This window comes from Mus caroli, chromosome 7 (genome assembly GCF_900094665.2).
Source record: "Mus caroli chromosome 7, CAROLI_EIJ_v1.1, whole genome shotgun sequence".
Taxonomy (NCBI): domain Eukaryota; kingdom Metazoa; phylum Chordata; class Mammalia; order Rodentia; family Muridae; genus Mus; species Mus caroli.
The window spans coordinates 83,152,215-83,170,201 of NC_034576.1; the positions used below are offsets into that span (position 1 = coordinate 83,152,215).

At 49.5% G+C, this 17,987-nt stretch overlaps 1 protein-coding gene across 1 annotated transcript in view; it reads right to left on the reverse strand.

Moving 5' to 3' along the window:
• Positions 1 to 2,907: 2,907 nt before the first annotated feature.
• Positions 2,908 to 17,987, reverse strand: part of Crtc3 (CREB regulated transcription coactivator 3) — a 104,443-nt gene continuing 89,363 nt past the window's right edge. Inside the window, exons 10-15 of the mRNA XM_021168643.2 lie at positions 14,702 to 14,919; positions 11,621 to 11,919; positions 8,744 to 8,944; positions 8,582 to 8,662; positions 6,288 to 6,390; positions 2,908 to 5,763 (exon numbers count right to left, since the gene is read on the reverse strand). Coding sequence (XP_021024302.1) covers positions 5,555 to 5,763; positions 6,288 to 6,390; positions 8,582 to 8,662; positions 8,744 to 8,944; positions 11,621 to 11,919; positions 14,702 to 14,919 — 1,111 coding nt within the window. The 3' untranslated portion in view covers positions 2,908 to 5,554. The remainder of the gene's footprint in view (positions 5,764 to 6,287; positions 6,391 to 8,581; positions 8,663 to 8,743; positions 8,945 to 11,620; positions 11,920 to 14,701; positions 14,920 to 17,987) is intronic.

Below are 17,987 nucleotides of genomic sequence, written 5' to 3' on the forward strand. Positions count from 1 at the left end.
TATATATATATATATATATATATATATATATATATATCATATATATATATATAGAAATATATATGTGATATATATGTATATATGTATATTTCTAAGATAGGGTATCATGTAGCCCAGGCTGGCTTCAGTCTTGTCATATAGCTGAGGTTGGCCTTGGACATCTGTCCCACCTCCTGAGCATTCAGCTTCCATGTGTGTAGCAGCATGCCCGGCTTCAGGGTGTAGCTTGAAGCCTTGGGAATCCGGTGCCATGGCAAGGACAGAGACAGAAGGCAGGAGGCCGTGGAGTCAGTCTTCTTAGGGCCAGGGCCTTGCGTGCCCCCTGGCAGGTAGGTGACCCTGAGCCTCTCTGCGGTTCTTTTAGGTTGCTGGAAGGAACGTGGGTGTGCAGTGTCTGATCGTTGGTAGCGGTCACTAAGGATGCTGATGGCCTTCTGTGACTGTGGGCGTCAGTCCTTCCTGATGCCAATCTTCAGAGACCCAGGGGATCAAGTGGCTCTCTTTGGTTGTTTCCCCTGTCCTTAGAACCACTCATACAGCCTCAGCTCCATCTAGTGTTCACATGGGGAAACAGCCCCCTCTAAGATCTTACTGCAAATCTTACTTTCCAGAGCTGCACAGACCACAGTGAAGCCCATTTAGAGTAACCCTCCAGTGCTAATATTTGGCATTTCAAATCAAGTGTTGTACAAGCCCAGTACTCTAAGCATCAGTACATATTGTCCTCAAAGAGACAGATTCATGTAACAAATAGTTGTAAAAAATGATGTTGACTGCCAGGTGTGCCATGGCTTCAGTTCCAGCGCTGCAGTCAGAGGCAAAGGAGGACCCCTGTGAACTCCAGGCCAGCCAGGGTCTTTAAAAAAATGGACACTGGCTGATGGAATTGTAGGTGCCAGGAACAATTCTAAATTCTTGAATTGTGCAAGTTCACTTCACACAACCCAGTAGCATGACATGGAAGGTGTTTGCTTCATTTAGAGGTGCAGAAAGATGAAGCAAAATCTGTCCCTCTGAGTGGACGTGGTCCTTTAGGATGCCCGGACAGTGCTCACTGAACCCCATGGGCTATAAAAGGAGGAATTGGTGTGGGGAGAGGGAGGTGGCGGTGAGATCTAGGAGGTGAAGGGGCATGGGGTGTGTTGTATAATCAGTATCCACTGCAGAGATGTATGAAATTCTCAAAGAATGAGCAAAAAATATGGAAAAAAAATCACCACTCTGTTGAGTGTAGGCAAGGGCTTCTGGGTGAGCAGGGGTGAGAAGGGAGCCAGAGTGGGGGCTTCTGAGTGTCCCACTGGGGCTCAGGCTGGATTGAGTGTGGAGAGAATGGCTTACTCAGCAGCTGGAGCACCGGGGTGACAACTGTGACCACAGAAAGAGCTTAGCAGCAGGGAGGTAGTGACTGAGCTCCGACTCTATGCCAGGCACAGGCATGCGGCATAAGGGCAACAGCCACGCCCATCTGAACCCTCGAGAACTGTGGGCGTGGAAGGCCAATACGGAGGGATGGTTTCTCACCCACAGACTTTTTCATTTTTAACAAGGTTTCTTCTTCTTCTGTGTTTTGGTGTTTTGCCTACATGTGAGTGTGCCAGATTCTTGGGAACCAGAATTACAGATAGGTGTGAGCTGCTAGGTGGGTGCTGGGAGTTGAACCCAGGTCCTCTGAAAAAGCAATTGGTACTCATAACCACTGAGCCATCTGTGCAGTCCTCACGCACAGATTTGTAAGTAGAAGGTAGGTGGGGTGGCACGTGGATGAGTCCGAGGGTGAGGGGTACACGCTTGGCGGAAGCAGATGATGAAGGACTATAGGGGAGTGTGTGGGCCTGAGGGAAAGGGTGTAGTCCAAGGGAGTGTTTCTGGGTTGGGGGAGGATCAGCAGGATAGGAACTAACAAGGCAGGACCCGAGAAAGGCTCCAAGTGTTCAGTGTGCACAGGCAAAGGGAGTTCACAGCTGGGTGTGGGAGGTAATGGGTCTGCGTTCTGGGGAAGGAAGGAGATAGCCTGTAGTCTGAGGGGACTTGAGGAGAGGCATCTTGCTTTCTGTTTTAGGGAGGAGACTGAGGCAGATGCAAAGGCTGAGGTAGAGGGCCTTGGGGTGGGAACTCAGGTAGTTCTTGGAGGAAGAACAGAGTAACAGGAAAAATGAACCCAGGTTAGACCAATGCACCATAGGGGAGGGGGAATAAGGTAGTGAGAGATTTGGACAAGCTTAGGGGAGGGGGATGAGACAGAGAACAGAGGAGGAAAAGATCTGGGGGTGGCTGGAGGGGAAGAGTGCTTCACGAGGTTTCCAGAGGGACCCAGAGAGAGCAGAGGACTGGTTGGTGGGCAAGGTGGGCTGTCTGAGTTTCTGAATAGAAAAGGCCAGGTATGGGCAGTCAGAGCAAAGAGAGCTGTCTGCAGGCTTCCTGGCGGCTGCTAATCCCAGGGACCAAGCAAGGAGTCAGGGAGAAGGGCCTGGATGAGGTCACACATGCTGAGAGACCAGGGCTGAGGTGGACTCTGAAGACGCTGGTCAGAAGTGGGATGTCTGAGAGAGATCTCAGGAGTCACCCCTAATCCAAGCACTCGGTGTGGCTGAGAGGGCATGCCTCTAAAGAGAGGCACGGGGAGAGGAGTCAGCGCTGGACTGGGACAGAACAACTGGGTTAAGGGGTGGGGCAACTGGCAGGGTGAGGCAGGAGACTGAGCCATCCAGGGAGCCCTGTCCTTGTTACCCAGTTTTAACAGGACTGTGCGCCTTTCATACATAACGAGGAGGCTCAGGAAGGGCTGGCTCAGGACTCAGCCATGGTTGCAGATCAGTAACGGCCAGCCAAGGAGGCAGAGATGGTTGGAGAAGCTGCCCACCGAGCCCTTCGTTGCACCCGAGGCCGAAGAGAAACACGGAGAGCAGATACAACCATATTGTGCTGCTTTTAATTATGAAAGATGTAAAATGATGCATTATAAAACTTGGAAGCTACTTTATACAAAGTCCGATCTTTCAATATTGCTTAACAAAAGGCCGGGAGTTAGGACACTGGCCGGAAGTCTGACTAGCTGCTGGGATGGCCCTGTTCTGGAGCACTGGGAACACTGGGAACCATCTGTGCATAAATCAGAAGAGCCCAACAGGAAATGTCTTCAGATATGTGCACGAGCATGAATACACGACCTCTCGGCCCAGATAATCTACAGTAGACTTGGGGGAAGGGAGCAGGGCAAAGGAAAGCTGACCCTCACTTCTCCCCACACTCACGTGCTAAAACCCACGACCCTGCAGTGCTGGGGAAGGGCAGCTGGTGGCACAGAGAGAAGACACTGAAGAGAGGTCTGGGGAAGCTGGTAGCCACTTCAATGCTGATGCCTAAGACAGGCTAGTCACAAAGGCAGCATGGAGTGCAGGCTCACATGACTGCAGCAGGGCAACGCAGTCTCCTGCTGTACTCAACACCATGTAGACCTGTAGGCTCTCTAGTGGCTTAAAGCTACACACATGAAAAGATCAGGCTGATGGGCCTACGGGCAGATTTAATTCAGTGCTACATTGTCTTTTTTGGTTTTTGGGGTTTTTTTTTTTTTTTCAACCTTCCCCCTATCCAGTGCTTGCCCATTGGCTGGAGAAAGCCTCAGGAACAGGGTATGGGGTGGTGAGATCCACCCGGGTGGTGAGGCTCCACCCGGCTGTCTGAAGAGCCACGGTGTGGGGTCTCCAGGCTCCCTTGCCTTAGGCACAGATGGGTCAGCTTCCTTCTACTCCTCCCTTGCTCTCCTCCTGGGTGGGGACAGCCATGGAGCCTCAGCTTCAGCCCATGTCACAGGAAGGGGAGCAGGTGTCATGCAAAGGTTCTCCTCCAGGGTCCTCCTCTTCCCCACCCTGGCTCCTCCCCCTGTGCTGGGTGCACATCATTTTCCCCACGTGGGGCTAGGAGGCAGGCTGTGGTAGAATCTGCTTAGATTACTTACTGTGTGTGACGTGTTAATGAATAACAAGAGTCTCGTGAACCAGGCCTTCTTTCTTTTCTTTTCTTTTTCTTTTTTTTCTTTTTTTTGTTTTGTTTTGTTTTTTGGTTTTTTGAGACAGGGTTTCTCTGTGTAGCCCTGGCTATCCTGGAACTCACTTTGTAGACCAGGCTGGCCTCAAACTCAGAAATCTGCCTGCCTTTGCCTCCCAAGTGCTGGGATTAAAGGCGTGTACCACCACCGCCCGACCAGGCCTTATTTCTTAACCTCAAAGTTTGCACCTCTATTTTAAGCAATTTAGGAAAAAAAAAAAAAAAAAAACCATGGGTCTGAATAGAAGAATTTGCTGTGGGGGTCCAGTCTGGATGCCAGGTGCCCCACACTCCTGTGGCTTGGTGTGATCAGCCATTCTGGATGCATTCACTGGATGATGTCCACCTAGCTGCTGAGGGACATATTCCCAAGGAGGAGTGGCGCTGAGCCTAGTGGCAGGTCTGATCACCTAGTGTTAAGGCACACTCAAGTGAGTCTGAAAGGTGAAGCTCTGAGCTAAGGCAGGGGACAGAGAGAGCTGCAGGTTAGACCGCCCCACCACGAGGCACAGTCCCTCTCTCCTCCTCCATCCCTGGGTACATGCACTCCTACTAGGCACTTGGTGGGCACGAGGGGTCAATACAGAACAAGGCACAGTTTCTGCCCTCTGGGAGCTTACAGTCTAGTGGGCATTGCATTAAACTTGAGGTCTGCAGGGCAACTGGGGAGGAGGAGGGCAGTTCAGCTGCCCTGCACTAACACAAGTCCCAGCAGCTCCTTCCAGTGGGCTGGAGGGTGGCAGGCCTAAGAGGGAGGGCATCTTGTGCAGGTGACACACCTGTAGCCTCCCTTTCCTCTTCCAGTCTCCTAGGAGCGCTGTCCTCCTTAGGCTCATCCTGTTTCCAAGGACATTTGTAGTCTCCCTCTCCTCCTGTCTGTGAGGAAAAGGTGCGCATACAGGAAGCAGCAGCAAAGAGATCACAAACCGGGAGGAAGCAAACTGCCTTCGGTTTGCCTAACTTAAGCCTGCCCTGGGACGGCTGGGTAAGCTTCTTCATTTTAAGTGAGCCATTGGACAGAGCAATGGCTGGGCCCAGAATACCCACCAGCTGGAGGGGTGCCTGGCCTTGGCGGTCAGACAGAAAGGCATCATGGTGCTCTGGTACCGTTGTGTGACACTGAGCCAACTCCATGGGCCCGAGGTCCCCAACTGCCTCCTATAGCGTTCCGTCTTCAGTGCTGATGGGCAGCTGAGGTTTGGAGCACTGACGTGCTACACAGCATTTTCTACATTTACACACTGACTGACTGGATGGCCAATTAAGAGAATTAAGGGTGACATGGTCAGCTTCCTGGTCACCGGAAGCTCCAAAGCAGCTGGCCTGCAGCAATACAACTGGTGCCATGGGCCGAAGAGTGCAGCTGTGTCTAGCAAAGCCTTGGCTGAGCTCAGTGGAGTGCCTGGGGCAGCGGCTCTCTCTATGCTGTGACCACCGGCAGGGTGTTTGCTGGCTCCACCCCAGCTTTCTCTGGCCATTTCAGTTCCCCAGTTCCACTGCACTGTGCTCATAGCCGGTCAGCTCGAAACGTCTCCTCCACAGAGGGGTCCAGCAGGCCCATGCTGGAGTCACTTAGCATGTTGAGTCCATCGAGGCTCAAGGGTTCGATCTGCAGCTCCTCTTCCAGCGGGAACGGGGTGTCCATGTCCAGGCTGACCTCGGGCATGCCCGACAGCCCCCCGCTAAGGCCTTTGAACAGGCTGCTGTTTGTATCTTCTGAAAGGAGCAGAGAGGAAATTTGGAGACAGGAGGACCAAGGCTTCTAAAGAGTGACAGTCCCCAACATGCCCAGACAGGACAGCGAGCACCCAGGTACTGGCCACTCCCAGGCCCATGGCTCTTGCCCCTGGGCCTCACTCTGTTTGTAGCCTAGGCTGGCCTCAACCTCAAGGGACCCTCCTATCTCAGCTTCCCAAGTGCCTGAATGACAGATGTGTACTGCCATGCCCAGCTAAGTCTTTGATGTTTTGTAGGTCTCCCCACAATGGTTTTTAATCACCCGAGACTAACACTTGTATCTTAAAAGTCAGGCCAAGGGGGGGAGGGTGTGGGGGAATTTTGGGATAGCATTGGAAATTTAAATGAAGAAAATACCTAATTAAAAAAAAAAAAAAAGTCAGGCCGAGGCGGGGGATTTCATTTACCTAATGCTGCATGATTTAACCTGTCGGCACAGCACAGTGGTAAACACGGAGAGGAGAGGAGACCAGCAATGAAGCTGGGGCGGGGCCCACACTCACCTGTCAGGATGGTACCTGGGAAGCTGCCACAGCTGGAATATGGGTTTGGTCTCAAGTGGAATGAGTCCTGTGGTTCTCGGTGGCTCTGCTGTACCAAAGGCACCTGGAAGCAAAGAAAGCCACACTGTAGGCAAGCGGCTCTGCCTCTGAGGTGTGTGAGCAAGGGCAGACTGTCCCTACTGTCCCACAGTCCCATCTAGGATCCCGGAGGGCTCTGTAGTGTGTTCCACAGGTACAACATTCCCTGGTACTCAGGTGGGTCCGTGAGGACCACACTGGGTGACTTTTCTCTGCCTATACTCTGCCTGCTACACAGCCCCAAGAGACACAGCAGGCACAGTTCAGACTCTGAGTCTCAGATATCCCCGCTCCTCAGCCTCACCAAGGCCTGTGCGAGCCCCTCAGAGGTCCCTCTGTGGTCAAGGAAACAGTAGGCTCTCTGGCTCTGGGGATAAGAGAGAGAGAAAGCCTTCCCTTCCCTTCCCTTCCCGCCGACCAATGTCTCTCTAGGACGAGGCCTGTGAGGGCGGCTTATAACTGGGGTCTCTTTGAGGGATCTATGCTGAAACTATTTTTTAAAACCTTTAAAAAACAATGTCTCAGAAGCAAGCTCCGGCACTTTTGAGGAGAGTGATGACCTTCGCCTAGCTTGCTAGGGCTTCGTCTTTATGAAACAGCGAGGTAGGGCTGGGGTGTAGCTCAGGGCTAGAGTGCTTACCTGGCATGTGTTAGACCCTGGGTCAGCCGCCCAGTACCACAGAGTACAAAAATAACAGAAGCGAATGGCAGAGAGGTGAGAACTACCTGCTCTCGCCACAAGGCACTGCCAGAGCCCACTTGGCACCAGCATTTTTATCTGTTTTACTATTTACTGTTATTACATTCTGGAGCTGGGCCCGTCCTTCCTTCGCTTTTTAATTCATTCTAGAGCCTGAGTATCCTTACCAAACACTAAGATCTCGAGGTGTAAAAATATAAAAGCAAAAGAAAGTGACTGACTGAAAACACTGTGACGGGAACTTCCCCCACCCTGGTCCTGGGCTCAGCTCTCCTAGAGAGCCACGGCCTGAGCTGGGTGCAGCACCAGGCTTGCTGGCACAAGGCTACACTGCTTTCTAACTCTGCTCCAGGGGCGGGTATGTCTCCTCATCCTTCAGAGTCCCGACATAGGAGACTGATAAGTTAGCTGCTATGGCCACTGTGAATGGATGTGCATAAGTGCGTCAGTGTGTGTGTGTGTGTGTGAGCGTGCGCGTGCATGTACTGTGTGTGTGTGAGCGTGCGCGCGCATGCACTGTGTGTGTGTGAGCGTGCACGCGCATGCACTGTGTGTGTGAGCGTGCGCGCGCATGCACTGTGTGTGTGTGAGCGTGTGCGCGCGCATGTACTGTGTGTGTGTGAGCGTGCGCACGCATGCACTGTGCGTTCTAGAGGCCAGAAGGCAACCCTGGGTTTTATTCCTCAGATGCCATCTACCTTTTAAATCTAAGGCAGGGTCTCTCATTGGCCTAGAACTTACCAACTAGACCTGGCTAGCAGGCCAGGAAGCCCTAGGGACCGTCTGTCCTTGGCTTCCCAGTGACAGGGTTATGGGCATTGCACAACCACACCAGGAATTTCTTTCCTTTATCTTTTGGTTTTAAAAGGTTTATTTTTATGTGCATAAGTGCTTGCCTACATCTATGTATGTACACCATATGCGTGTGCCCAGTGTCTGAGAAGGCCAAAAGAGGGTGTCAGATCCTCTGGAACTGGAGTTCCCGGAGGTTGTAAGCTGTCATGTAGGTGCTGGGAACCACAACTGGGTCCTTTGGAAGAGTAGCCAGTGTTCATATCTGTTGAGCCATCTCCCCTGTCACCCCTTCCCATTTTTGAAAGGGGTCTTATTATGTATCCCTGGTTAGTCTGGAACTGGTACCCAAACTGGCCTTAAACTCACAGAAATCTGTCTGTCTTTATGTCCCAAGTGCTGGGATTAAAGGTGTGCAGTGATGCACCTGGTGTCTACTTCTTTTTTAAATGCAGGTTTTGGGGCTGGAACTTTAGTCCTTGCGCTCTATTGACTAAACTATTTGTCTAACTCTATGACTAGAGTGCTATGAAAATCCACCACTCACTGTTCAAACAGCCCCTCTGCTGAGACCTGACCCTGCACAAGGCATCAGCATGGGGAGCCACATCAGTACTGAGGGAGGGAAGATGCAAGGTGCTCCCTCCAGGCTGTGGAACACAACTGAATGAGAGGAGGGGTGCCTTTTATACATAAAGGAGATGGGACAGCAGCGGCCACTTACCTGCTGAGGAAAGGCAGGGCTGGGCCTCATGGGCTGTTGGTCAAAGCCCACATCTGGGAAGAAGCTGGTCAAAGCTGAGCCCTTTGGGAAGTAAGGAGGTAATGGTTTAGAGCTGGAGTTCAGACTGAAATAAGCCCCACCCCCACGCTCCCAATGACTTACCTGGGCAGTGAGGAGCTGGAAGTCTGACTGTGGCAGGGAGGGGGCTGCCTGGGGCTGCTGAGTTGGGGGCTCCTGGGCATGGGGCTGCTGTAGGAGTGGCTGAGGCAGCTCCTGGGATGTGGGGTAAGGGGGTGGTGGGGACACTTGGGCTTGAGCGTCTGTGGGCAGGAAGGAAAGTGGGCTCTGCTCTGAGGTCACCATCTGTGAAACAAACACATGACCTGTTAGCTTCCAAGTATTAAGGTTCAGGGTTAGGAAGGCCTGGTGAGAGGAGAAGCTGGGCTCTCCCTGTGATGCTGAGAGAAGCCCTTCATATCACATCTCCACCTCATGCTCCGGAAAGCATTTCCTATCGGCATCATTTCTATTGCTGAATCAAACAAGAATACAGCCAATTTCCTCTGCTTTCTCAGTGCAAATAATGTTTTCTTTCTAAAGTCACGGCGGCTGGTGAGAGACAGAAGACTGGAAAAGGTAGCTGCACAACCATCCTGTACTAAAACAAGACACTAACAAAACGCTAACAGCAGAGAGCACTACCAGACAAAACCAAAATCATGACCAACACTAATGGGAGAAGACCATGGGAGAAAAGAAGATGGCACCACATCTGTAAAACAGCAGAAACAAAGAAAGCCACCAACAAGGAAGGCCAGAGGTAACCTGAGTCACGAGTCACGTGACTCAGTCCCTACTTAACTCTAGGTGTGAGGGGCAGGACCAGGATAAGCAATGGTTGAAATCAACCCCTGGTCAGAGTTTCTGTGAGGGCAACCAGCCTCCCTCCTTGATGCTGGCCCAGAGAGTAGAGGCATGGTGAACATTAACAAAACAAGAAAGAACTTTTGAAAAATAGTGCAAAAATCTTCCAGAAAGAAAAAAGAGAGGGTCCAGCAAGATGGCTCAGCAGGTAAAGGCTGTCACCAGCCCTCACAACCCTAGAGTGACTGCCCAGAATCACATGGTCAAGGGAGAGAATCGACTCCCAAAGTTGTCCTCTGATCTGTGTGTAGCGCCAGGTCCCACACATCAGACAAACAGACAGAGGAGAAATGAGAGGGCACAGTGAGAGCAGTGGGAAGAAACCCTCCAGACTCATTCCAAGGCACATTATCTCAAAGTCTCACATGCTGGAGATGAGAGAACATCCAGAAGCCTCCAGAGAGGGAGGGAGACGTCACTCAGTCGGAGGCCTACCCCTGGAGTAAGTCAACGGACACCTGATGGGAAGGCCTCCGCCGAGTCCCCTCTCTAGCTCAGCTAGTTACTAAATGGAAGGCAGAATAAAAGCAGTTTACACTCATGCCAAGGCACCTGTACTGCACCCCAAGGCTCACAGGATCTGTTTGACACGGGTTAAGCTTACTCTAATGCCAAGAGTCTGGGCCTGAACTAGAGGTGCTCAGCTAGCTCAACCAGATGACCAACTCAACAGAGCGGGCATTAACATCTGGAGCAAACCAAATGCTCACTTTGTAATTTCTTCCTGTGCTGTGCCGTGGGGTCAAGAGTCCGACCACATCACTGCAGCCACAGGGACACAAACACCACATATTGTTCTCACTGAAATGACAATAAATGAGCAAACTGAGCAAGGTATGGGGTGTGGGGGGCTTGGGAATGCTGAAAGAATACTGAAGCCCAATCTTGGATGGCAGGATGTCATTAGCCAATGTGGATCAGCAAAAATCCAAAACAAAATAAGCACGAAATAACATGTTTATACCAAAGAGATTAGCTAAATGGTTGGAAATGGCCAACTCCAGGCAGTGAAAAATGTGGTTAATGAGTTAGGGGAGACAACTATTATTTCAAAACACACCCTTCAGAACCATTTGCCATTTGAAACCATGTGCAGTTTCTAAACTTAAACATTAAACAAATAATAATATTAGAGAGTTAATGTTCTCTACTTTTAAAATATATCTAGAAAGCAAGAATACTTTTGTAGCTTGTAAAATAATCTTACAAAGAAAAACTAAAACAAATCCAATAATTTTTAAAAGCAAAAAAAAAAAAATTAACTTACTAAATGCCCTCTCATCTTCTCCAGAAGAAATCCCTTGGCCAGTAACTAGTAGAGTGATGACTAACCAGATCATCTAGACTTCTTCCCTTGTGTTCTAACAACTCCTCTTGGTAAACCATTACTCATTTACACGAAGCAGGGACTAGTTACTGAAGTTATAATGGATCTAGTGTATGGCAAATGGGTCAAAAATATATTTACCAGTGATTATGACAAGAAGGCCCACCCTAAGAGTTTAGAGTAAAAGCAAAGCCAGCGAGGCCACTGCCACGTCCTCCACGTCCACAATGGCTGAGGGTTCCAGATGTGCCTCTTTCTAAGCAGACTCCTTCTGGAGAGCTGTCAGTCTCATTACAACTAGGCTTTTATATAATAAGAGTACTGGTTCTCACGTATCTAGTGGACTGAGGGAAGAGGCTAATCCACTATTGAAGTGTCAGAACACCAAGTGTTTCGGGGGGTTTTCTCTGTGATTTGCTGTAGTTATTAGGTAAGTGATTGATTTAAAAAAAAAAAAAAAATAAAGTTTGCAACTTTAGCCTGAACTGCCTTTCATTCTGTATACCCCAGCCCTTTCCCCAGACCCAAGTTTATGAGTTAATGACTAAAAATAGTTTAATATTTACTTCAGGCATAAACATCACAAACCTGCTATTATAAAATCAGAAATGCACACCCCCCCCCCCTCTTATTCTGAGAAAAAGAGAAGCGTGCACTTGCAAGGGACTGCATGCATCTCAGGGATGCGCAGTGTGACAACGCTGACCAGATCCTGACCAGCCCAGAGATATTAGGTCGTCAACTGTCCAGCCTGCTGACTGGAGATGCTGCAGAAGCATCTTTCTCACCTGGGAGGCAGGATACGGGTTCAGTGGGCTGGTCGCAGAGAGCTGTCTGCTGAAGCCTTGATGTGCTTCAGGGCCAGGAGAGAGCGTGAGAGGGCTGACTGGAGGCTGCCTGCGCCGCGAGGGGCCACTCAGGTTTGTGGTGGAAAGAGACGGGTTACTAAGGGAGAAGAGCCGGAGGGAGGGGTGCAGAGCAGAGGCGTTGGCCACAGACGGCTGCGGGTGGCACTTGAGGGATGAGGAGAGTGCCATCTTACTGAGTGTGGCTTGGATGGAAGGGTTACTTCGAGAACTTTGGAGACCTGAAAGATAATGGAGTTACAAGGATCTTTTGGTGACTTTGGATCAAAGTAAAGCAAAGTCCCTACTAGCTGCACAGTCTCTCTCTACGTGCAAGAGCTTCTGGGCAGCTCTCCTATTGAAAATGTCTCAGGTGGACCAATGACAAGGAAAAGAAACCATACTTAGAGAGCTGTCGCCAAGCAGCCAGCTGGATGAGAAAAGAATCTCTGTGCCCAAAGAGGAAGAAGATTGACAAAACCATTCCTGGGGAAGCTCGGGTGGAGGTGAGCTCAGGCTCAACTCAGGGAACAGAACCTCAGGCTAGACAACAGCCTAGAGCCTCTACGAGCATCTGTCCTCACACGGCCTGGGTCCTCTGTGAACATTGGAGGACATACTTGCCCTAGACCTCTCAGCCTTAAAGTTCACTCTTTGATTTGGGCTTCCTTATAAACTGTCTGTTAAAAGTGTGTCCCAACTCAGGGGAAAGGACATTTCTGCTAGTCCCTTGTTTCTCTGAGGTGAAGGGGGATGAATCTTAGTATTAGCAAGACCATCTGGGGATGGAGTCTCCATAGTCCAGGAAGCTAGAGACCCTGTCCTGTGCCCTGCTGGATCCTTGGCGCTTGGCTCAAGCCACCCACAAACAGCACCTCTCTTAGTGAACAAGAGAGCTGCTGCTGCTGCTTTGACAGGCCACACCCACGGTTAGTTCAGTCCACTGCTCTGTGCTAAAAGTTAAGGAGCAGAAATGTGTGTTAGTGTTGATTAAAAAAAAAATTGTTTGTGGGGCCAGGATAGATAGCTCAGTGGCTGAGAACTTGCTTAGAATTCCTAAGGCCCTGGGCTCAATCTCTTGAACCACAAACAAAACAACAACAATAACAATAACAACAACAGCAAGAGCAACAACAACAACAGCTACAGTCTAAGAAAAGGTGAGACGTCGGTAGCTTAAACTGTAAGGAGAGCTAGAAATCTGAATTCAATTATAAAAGAAGTCTCATTCAAAAAGAAAGTCTAAATATATTTCAAAAGCATGTATTCCAGGCTTAAGAAAAGAAAAGGAAAGAAAAGGGAAGAAGAGCAGAGGGAAGGGGGGGGGGNGGGGAGGGAGGGGAGGGGAGAGAAGAAGAGAAACTTAGGCTGGCCAGAAATTTGTGATGGACCTGCCTTAGCTTTCTATATTTTTATGATATATACATATTTTTATTTTATGTGTATGAGTACCTGCCTACATGTATGCATGTGCACTGTACACATGCCCAGTGCTGACAGAAGCCAACAGAGGGCATCAGATCCCCTGGGACTGGAGTTACAGGGGATACTGAGCCATCGTGTAGGTGCTGGGACCTGAACCTGGGTCCTCTGAAAGGAGAGGCAAGGGTTAACCAATGGGCCATCTCTGTAGCCTCTGTACCATACATTTTTAAGGAAGAGACACTATAAAGCTACGTGGTGTTCTGCATAAAATGATGTGCGTGGAAGAGGGTGACTGTCAATGACTGAACACGAGGTTCTCAGCTAGAAACAAAGCCTACAGTGCCAGCTTCTTCAAGGTCTGAGGGAGCTATGGCAACGGTGTTTTGTTTCAGTGACGCTGGGTATCACTGTTCACTGAGAGAGAATTCATCTAAAAGGGTAATTCTGAGTCTAGAAAGAACTCTTAATGGGCTTGAGTTTCTGTTGTGAAATAAATCAAAGAAACTCAGAATCATGAGACCTATGTCTTCTTAAAGTGCAACCCAGGCCCCTTGGAACAGTCTGAAATATCTTGTATCAAAGACAGTGCTGTGTGGCTTCAGAACTCACTCTTGACAGTGAGTTTGCACACACATGACTTGATTTCTAAAGTATCAAAACTCACCTTAAGAGATACAAGACAGTTTATTATTAAATGGTACCTCCTTCAAGAAATGCTCTCCTGAAATAAAAGTTAAGAGTGGGCTCTGCAACCAGCTGTGCAGAGCTGAAGCCACGCTGCTCAGCAGGAACCCACGGCCCCACTGCAGGCCCACTGCAGCTGAGGCAGGGAACCTGGTGGGGTCATTCCTGGTGGGCAGGCTCTGCTCTGCCTGGTGAGCCTCAGTTAAACAGAGTGGAAACCAGCAACCACTTCCCCCACTGACGTCCGGCCACTGAGGGGCCCTTCCAGATGGAACTTTCCTCAGCACCATCTCTGGCAGGCACCATGAACTGGGGTGGATGGAGGACGGGGTACCACCTGCTCTGGGTGCTGACAAGAGGAGCGTTGGTTCAACCTCAAGTCATCTTTCCGGAAACACAGGGTCTGGGCTGGGGACAATCAAGCCTGCACAGTAACACTACATCATATTACAGCCAGTACAGCCAGTACCACGTCCCTAAGCACTTCTGAACACTTGAATATTTTTGAACTGTTGTAGATTTCTACCTCATCTACATAAGCATAAACATTTCCATCACACCCATTGTACATTTTCTAAACTTTAAGGTACTGTCCTTCTGAAGTCCAGCGGGGAACTGGGGAGAGCTGAGGAAGGATGAAATGATCAGAGATCACCATGTGCTGATACAAACTGCAGGTCGCTCTGGGATGGTGCCTCTTTCTCCACTCCCAAACGTTCCTCCCCAAGTTCTCTGCACGCATGGGCTTGTGAAGACAGGGAAGGAGGAGGTGCGACAGAACTGCTCCAGAGCTTATCAAACAAGCAGAAATGGGGCCCCTAGAGCAGAAGCCAGCCAGTACAAGGATGTAGTGGCTCTCATTCAATGGTGCACCAAACACACACAGCAGGGGACACAGCCGAGGCCCTTACTCACCAGAGGAGGTTCTTATTCCCAGGTGAGTCATGGCAGCTGGAAGGTTGCCCACGCTGTTCCCCACACTCATGCTACCAAAGAGGTGGTCGCTGGTGTCCAGGGAGGCCGGCAGGGGTGCCGAGTAGTGGAGGTTGGTTAGATCTGGTAACGACCCTCCGGTGTTCAGGGTCCCCAGGAAGGGTGAGAGGCCTGTGTTCTGGCCATTATGTGGGAAAGCACTGAAAGAAGAGAAAGAGCATTACTTGTACAATGCATTTGGCTGTGGGAAAATGGGATGCTAATGCTGCCTCTTCCTTGCTGATGACTGAGACCCATGAGGGGTGCCTCTCATGAGAACGCAGTCTGTCAGCTTACCCTCTCTGGAATGCAATTTCCTTACATTTTTTAAAAAAAGATTTATTTATTATACGTAAGTACACTGTAGGTGTCTTCAGACACACCAGAAGAGGGCATCAGATACCTTTGCAGATGGCTGTGAGCCACCATGTGGTTGCTGGGAATTGAACTCAGGACCTCTGGAAGAGCAGTCAGTGCTCTCACCCATTGAGCCGTCTCTCCAGTCTGAAATTTCCTTCCATGTTAAATGAGACAGATTACTTGCAAACCGTAAGTCACTATATAAAATGTAAAACACTACATCATATTGAGAGTTCCTTTTGCTAGCTTGCTAAATTATTTTTGCTACCCAAACCACATACACATATCTAGTTGGGCAACTAGATAGATACCTTCCAGGATATATTGTTTCAATTAAATGTTCAAAAACTTTAAAAACATAGCAATTTGGGGCTGGAGAGATGACTCATCGGTTAAGAGTATTGACTGCTCTTCTAGAGGTCCTGAGTTCAATTCCCAGCAAGGACATCGTGGCTCACAACCATCTGTAATGGGATCCAGATGCCCTCTTCTGGTGTGTCTGAAGACACCTACAGTGTATTCATATAAAATAAAATAAATAAATCTTTTTTAAAAAGCCATAACAATTTTTACTTTTTAAAGATTTACTTTATTTTTGTATTAGACGTGTGCATTTGTGTGTGTGTGTTCATGGGACTGCAGGTGGCCTTGGAGGGCAGAAGAGAGTTAGGCTGGATAGTTTTATGGCAACTTGACACAAGCTAAAGTCCTGTGAAAGGTGATGACCTGAATTGATAAAATGCCTCTATAAGATTGGGCTGTAGGCAAGCCTGTAGGGCATTTTCTTAATTAGTGATTGATGAGGGAGGCCCCAGCTCATTATGATGGGGTCACCCAGGGACTGGTAGTCCTGAGTTCTATAAGAAAGCAGGCTTAGCAAGCCATGGGAGCAAGCCAGTAAGCAGCACTCCTCGATGGCCCCTGCATCAGCTCCTGCCTCCAGGTTCATGTCCTATGTGAGTTTCCATCCTCACTGCTTTTGATGATAAGCCGTTATATGAAACTGTCAGCATAAAGACTCTTTCCTCCCCAAGTTGTTTTTGGTCATGGTGTTTCATCACAGCAATAGTAACCCTAACTAAGAAGGGGGTTGGACCCCTGGAGCTGGAGTGACAAGTGGTGTCGGTCATCCATTGGTTCCTCTGTAAGAGCAAGAAACAAGTGCTCTTTCTCACTGAGCCATTTCTCCAGGCAAGTTTCCATAATCATGAAAATAAGGAAAACATTGCCATTCATTGATTAAAACCATTGACTGATCACTGTGTGCCAGGTACAAGGGTAGGCCCAAGAAGTGATGAGCAAGCAAGGTATATGCTCATGGCTGGGTCTGTCCTTTATATTTGCACACCTCGGGCAAGAATGCAATGGCAGTTAGCACTGCATCTGTTTTAGTCTATGTGCGCTGGAGGAGGGGTGCACACATGCCAGGGCCAGGGTAGGGTGTCAGGGACCATGATCTGTTACTCTCTGTTTTGTTCCCTTGACACAGGGTCTCACTGGACCTGGAACTAGGCTGGAAGCAGCAGGCCCCAGTAATCCTCCTGTCTCCACTCTCTGTAGCAATAGGGTTATAGCCATGTGTGCAGCCATCCCCAGCTTTTCACAAAGGTGCTGGAATTTAAACTCGGATTCTCAAGCTTTCCCAGCAAAAGCTCTGACCACTGAGCCATTGTCCTGGCTCCTGCCATAATCTTCCAAAGTTATAAATCAAAGGAATACACCCTCCTGTCTTGGCAAATCATACCTTTATTTATAATAGATCGGATTCAAATATAGACATCCCAGAATTCTTGGGGCCTTATATTAGCATACACCGGGACTGGCAGATATACCCAGTTTCCTTAGTTCATATTTCCTTCCAATACCCAGTCCTGTTCTGTGCTGGAAGGTGGGTATGTGACTGTCACACGTACATGTGTACTGTGGGTCCCTGCAGTTTCTAGAACTCTGGCAGCTTGGGAGTGAGCCCTCTCAAGGACAAGGCTTCTTGGTACTCATGAAGGAATCGTGTTCTTAGAGTCCAGAGAAGGAACAACAGAACAATCAAGCAGGCAGCTGTAATGCGGTAGGAAGAATGCTGTGCTAGGAGTGGTTAGAGTACAGTCAAAAGGTACAAGGAACACTGAGCACAAAAGCAAGAGATGCCGAAGACAGGAAAGTCATGTCCAGGAAGGCTACTCGTGGGACACGACATGGTGCTCATAGAACCTCGAGATGCCTGGTGTGGCCGAGGCAGTGCAGGCAGTGCAGGTGTTGAGAGGTGAAGAGGGAGAGGCAGATGTGGAGGAAACAGAAGGGAAGATGTTGTTGGGAAGACTGAGTCTTGAACTATAGGAGAGAGGGAGCCAAGTGCAAGCTAGAGATGCTACTGTGGCTGCAGCATGAGAGATGGCTTAAGGGAACAGAGAGGGGCAGCAGGCCAGGTCAGGAGCGCTTGCAGGGTCCCAGCTCAATCCATGACAGAGCAGTGTGGCTGATGAGAGAGGATGGGCTGAAGAAAACCACCTGAGCCAGAGAAGTGAGAAGGAATGGGTCACTCAACCCAGCACATCTTGTGGAGAGTGACCAGCCACAACTCTTGGCATCAGGGCCTATAGGAGACTCCGATAAAGCAGGAGACAGTCATAAAGAGTGCAATGTGTGAAATGATCAGCTTACTCCTGCAATCACAGAGCCTGACGGTATCTAGAACGGAAGGAGTGACCAGCAGATGGGAGGAGGCTTCCTGGAGGCCATTGGAAGCTAAGTTTGAAAGCTGAAGAATTCAGGTGAGCCAGGCAGGAAAGCCATTGTAGGCGGAGGCCAAAGCAGGGGCAAAAGGGAGGCAGGAAAGCACATGGTATGTCTAGGGACTGTGATGACTGAAAAC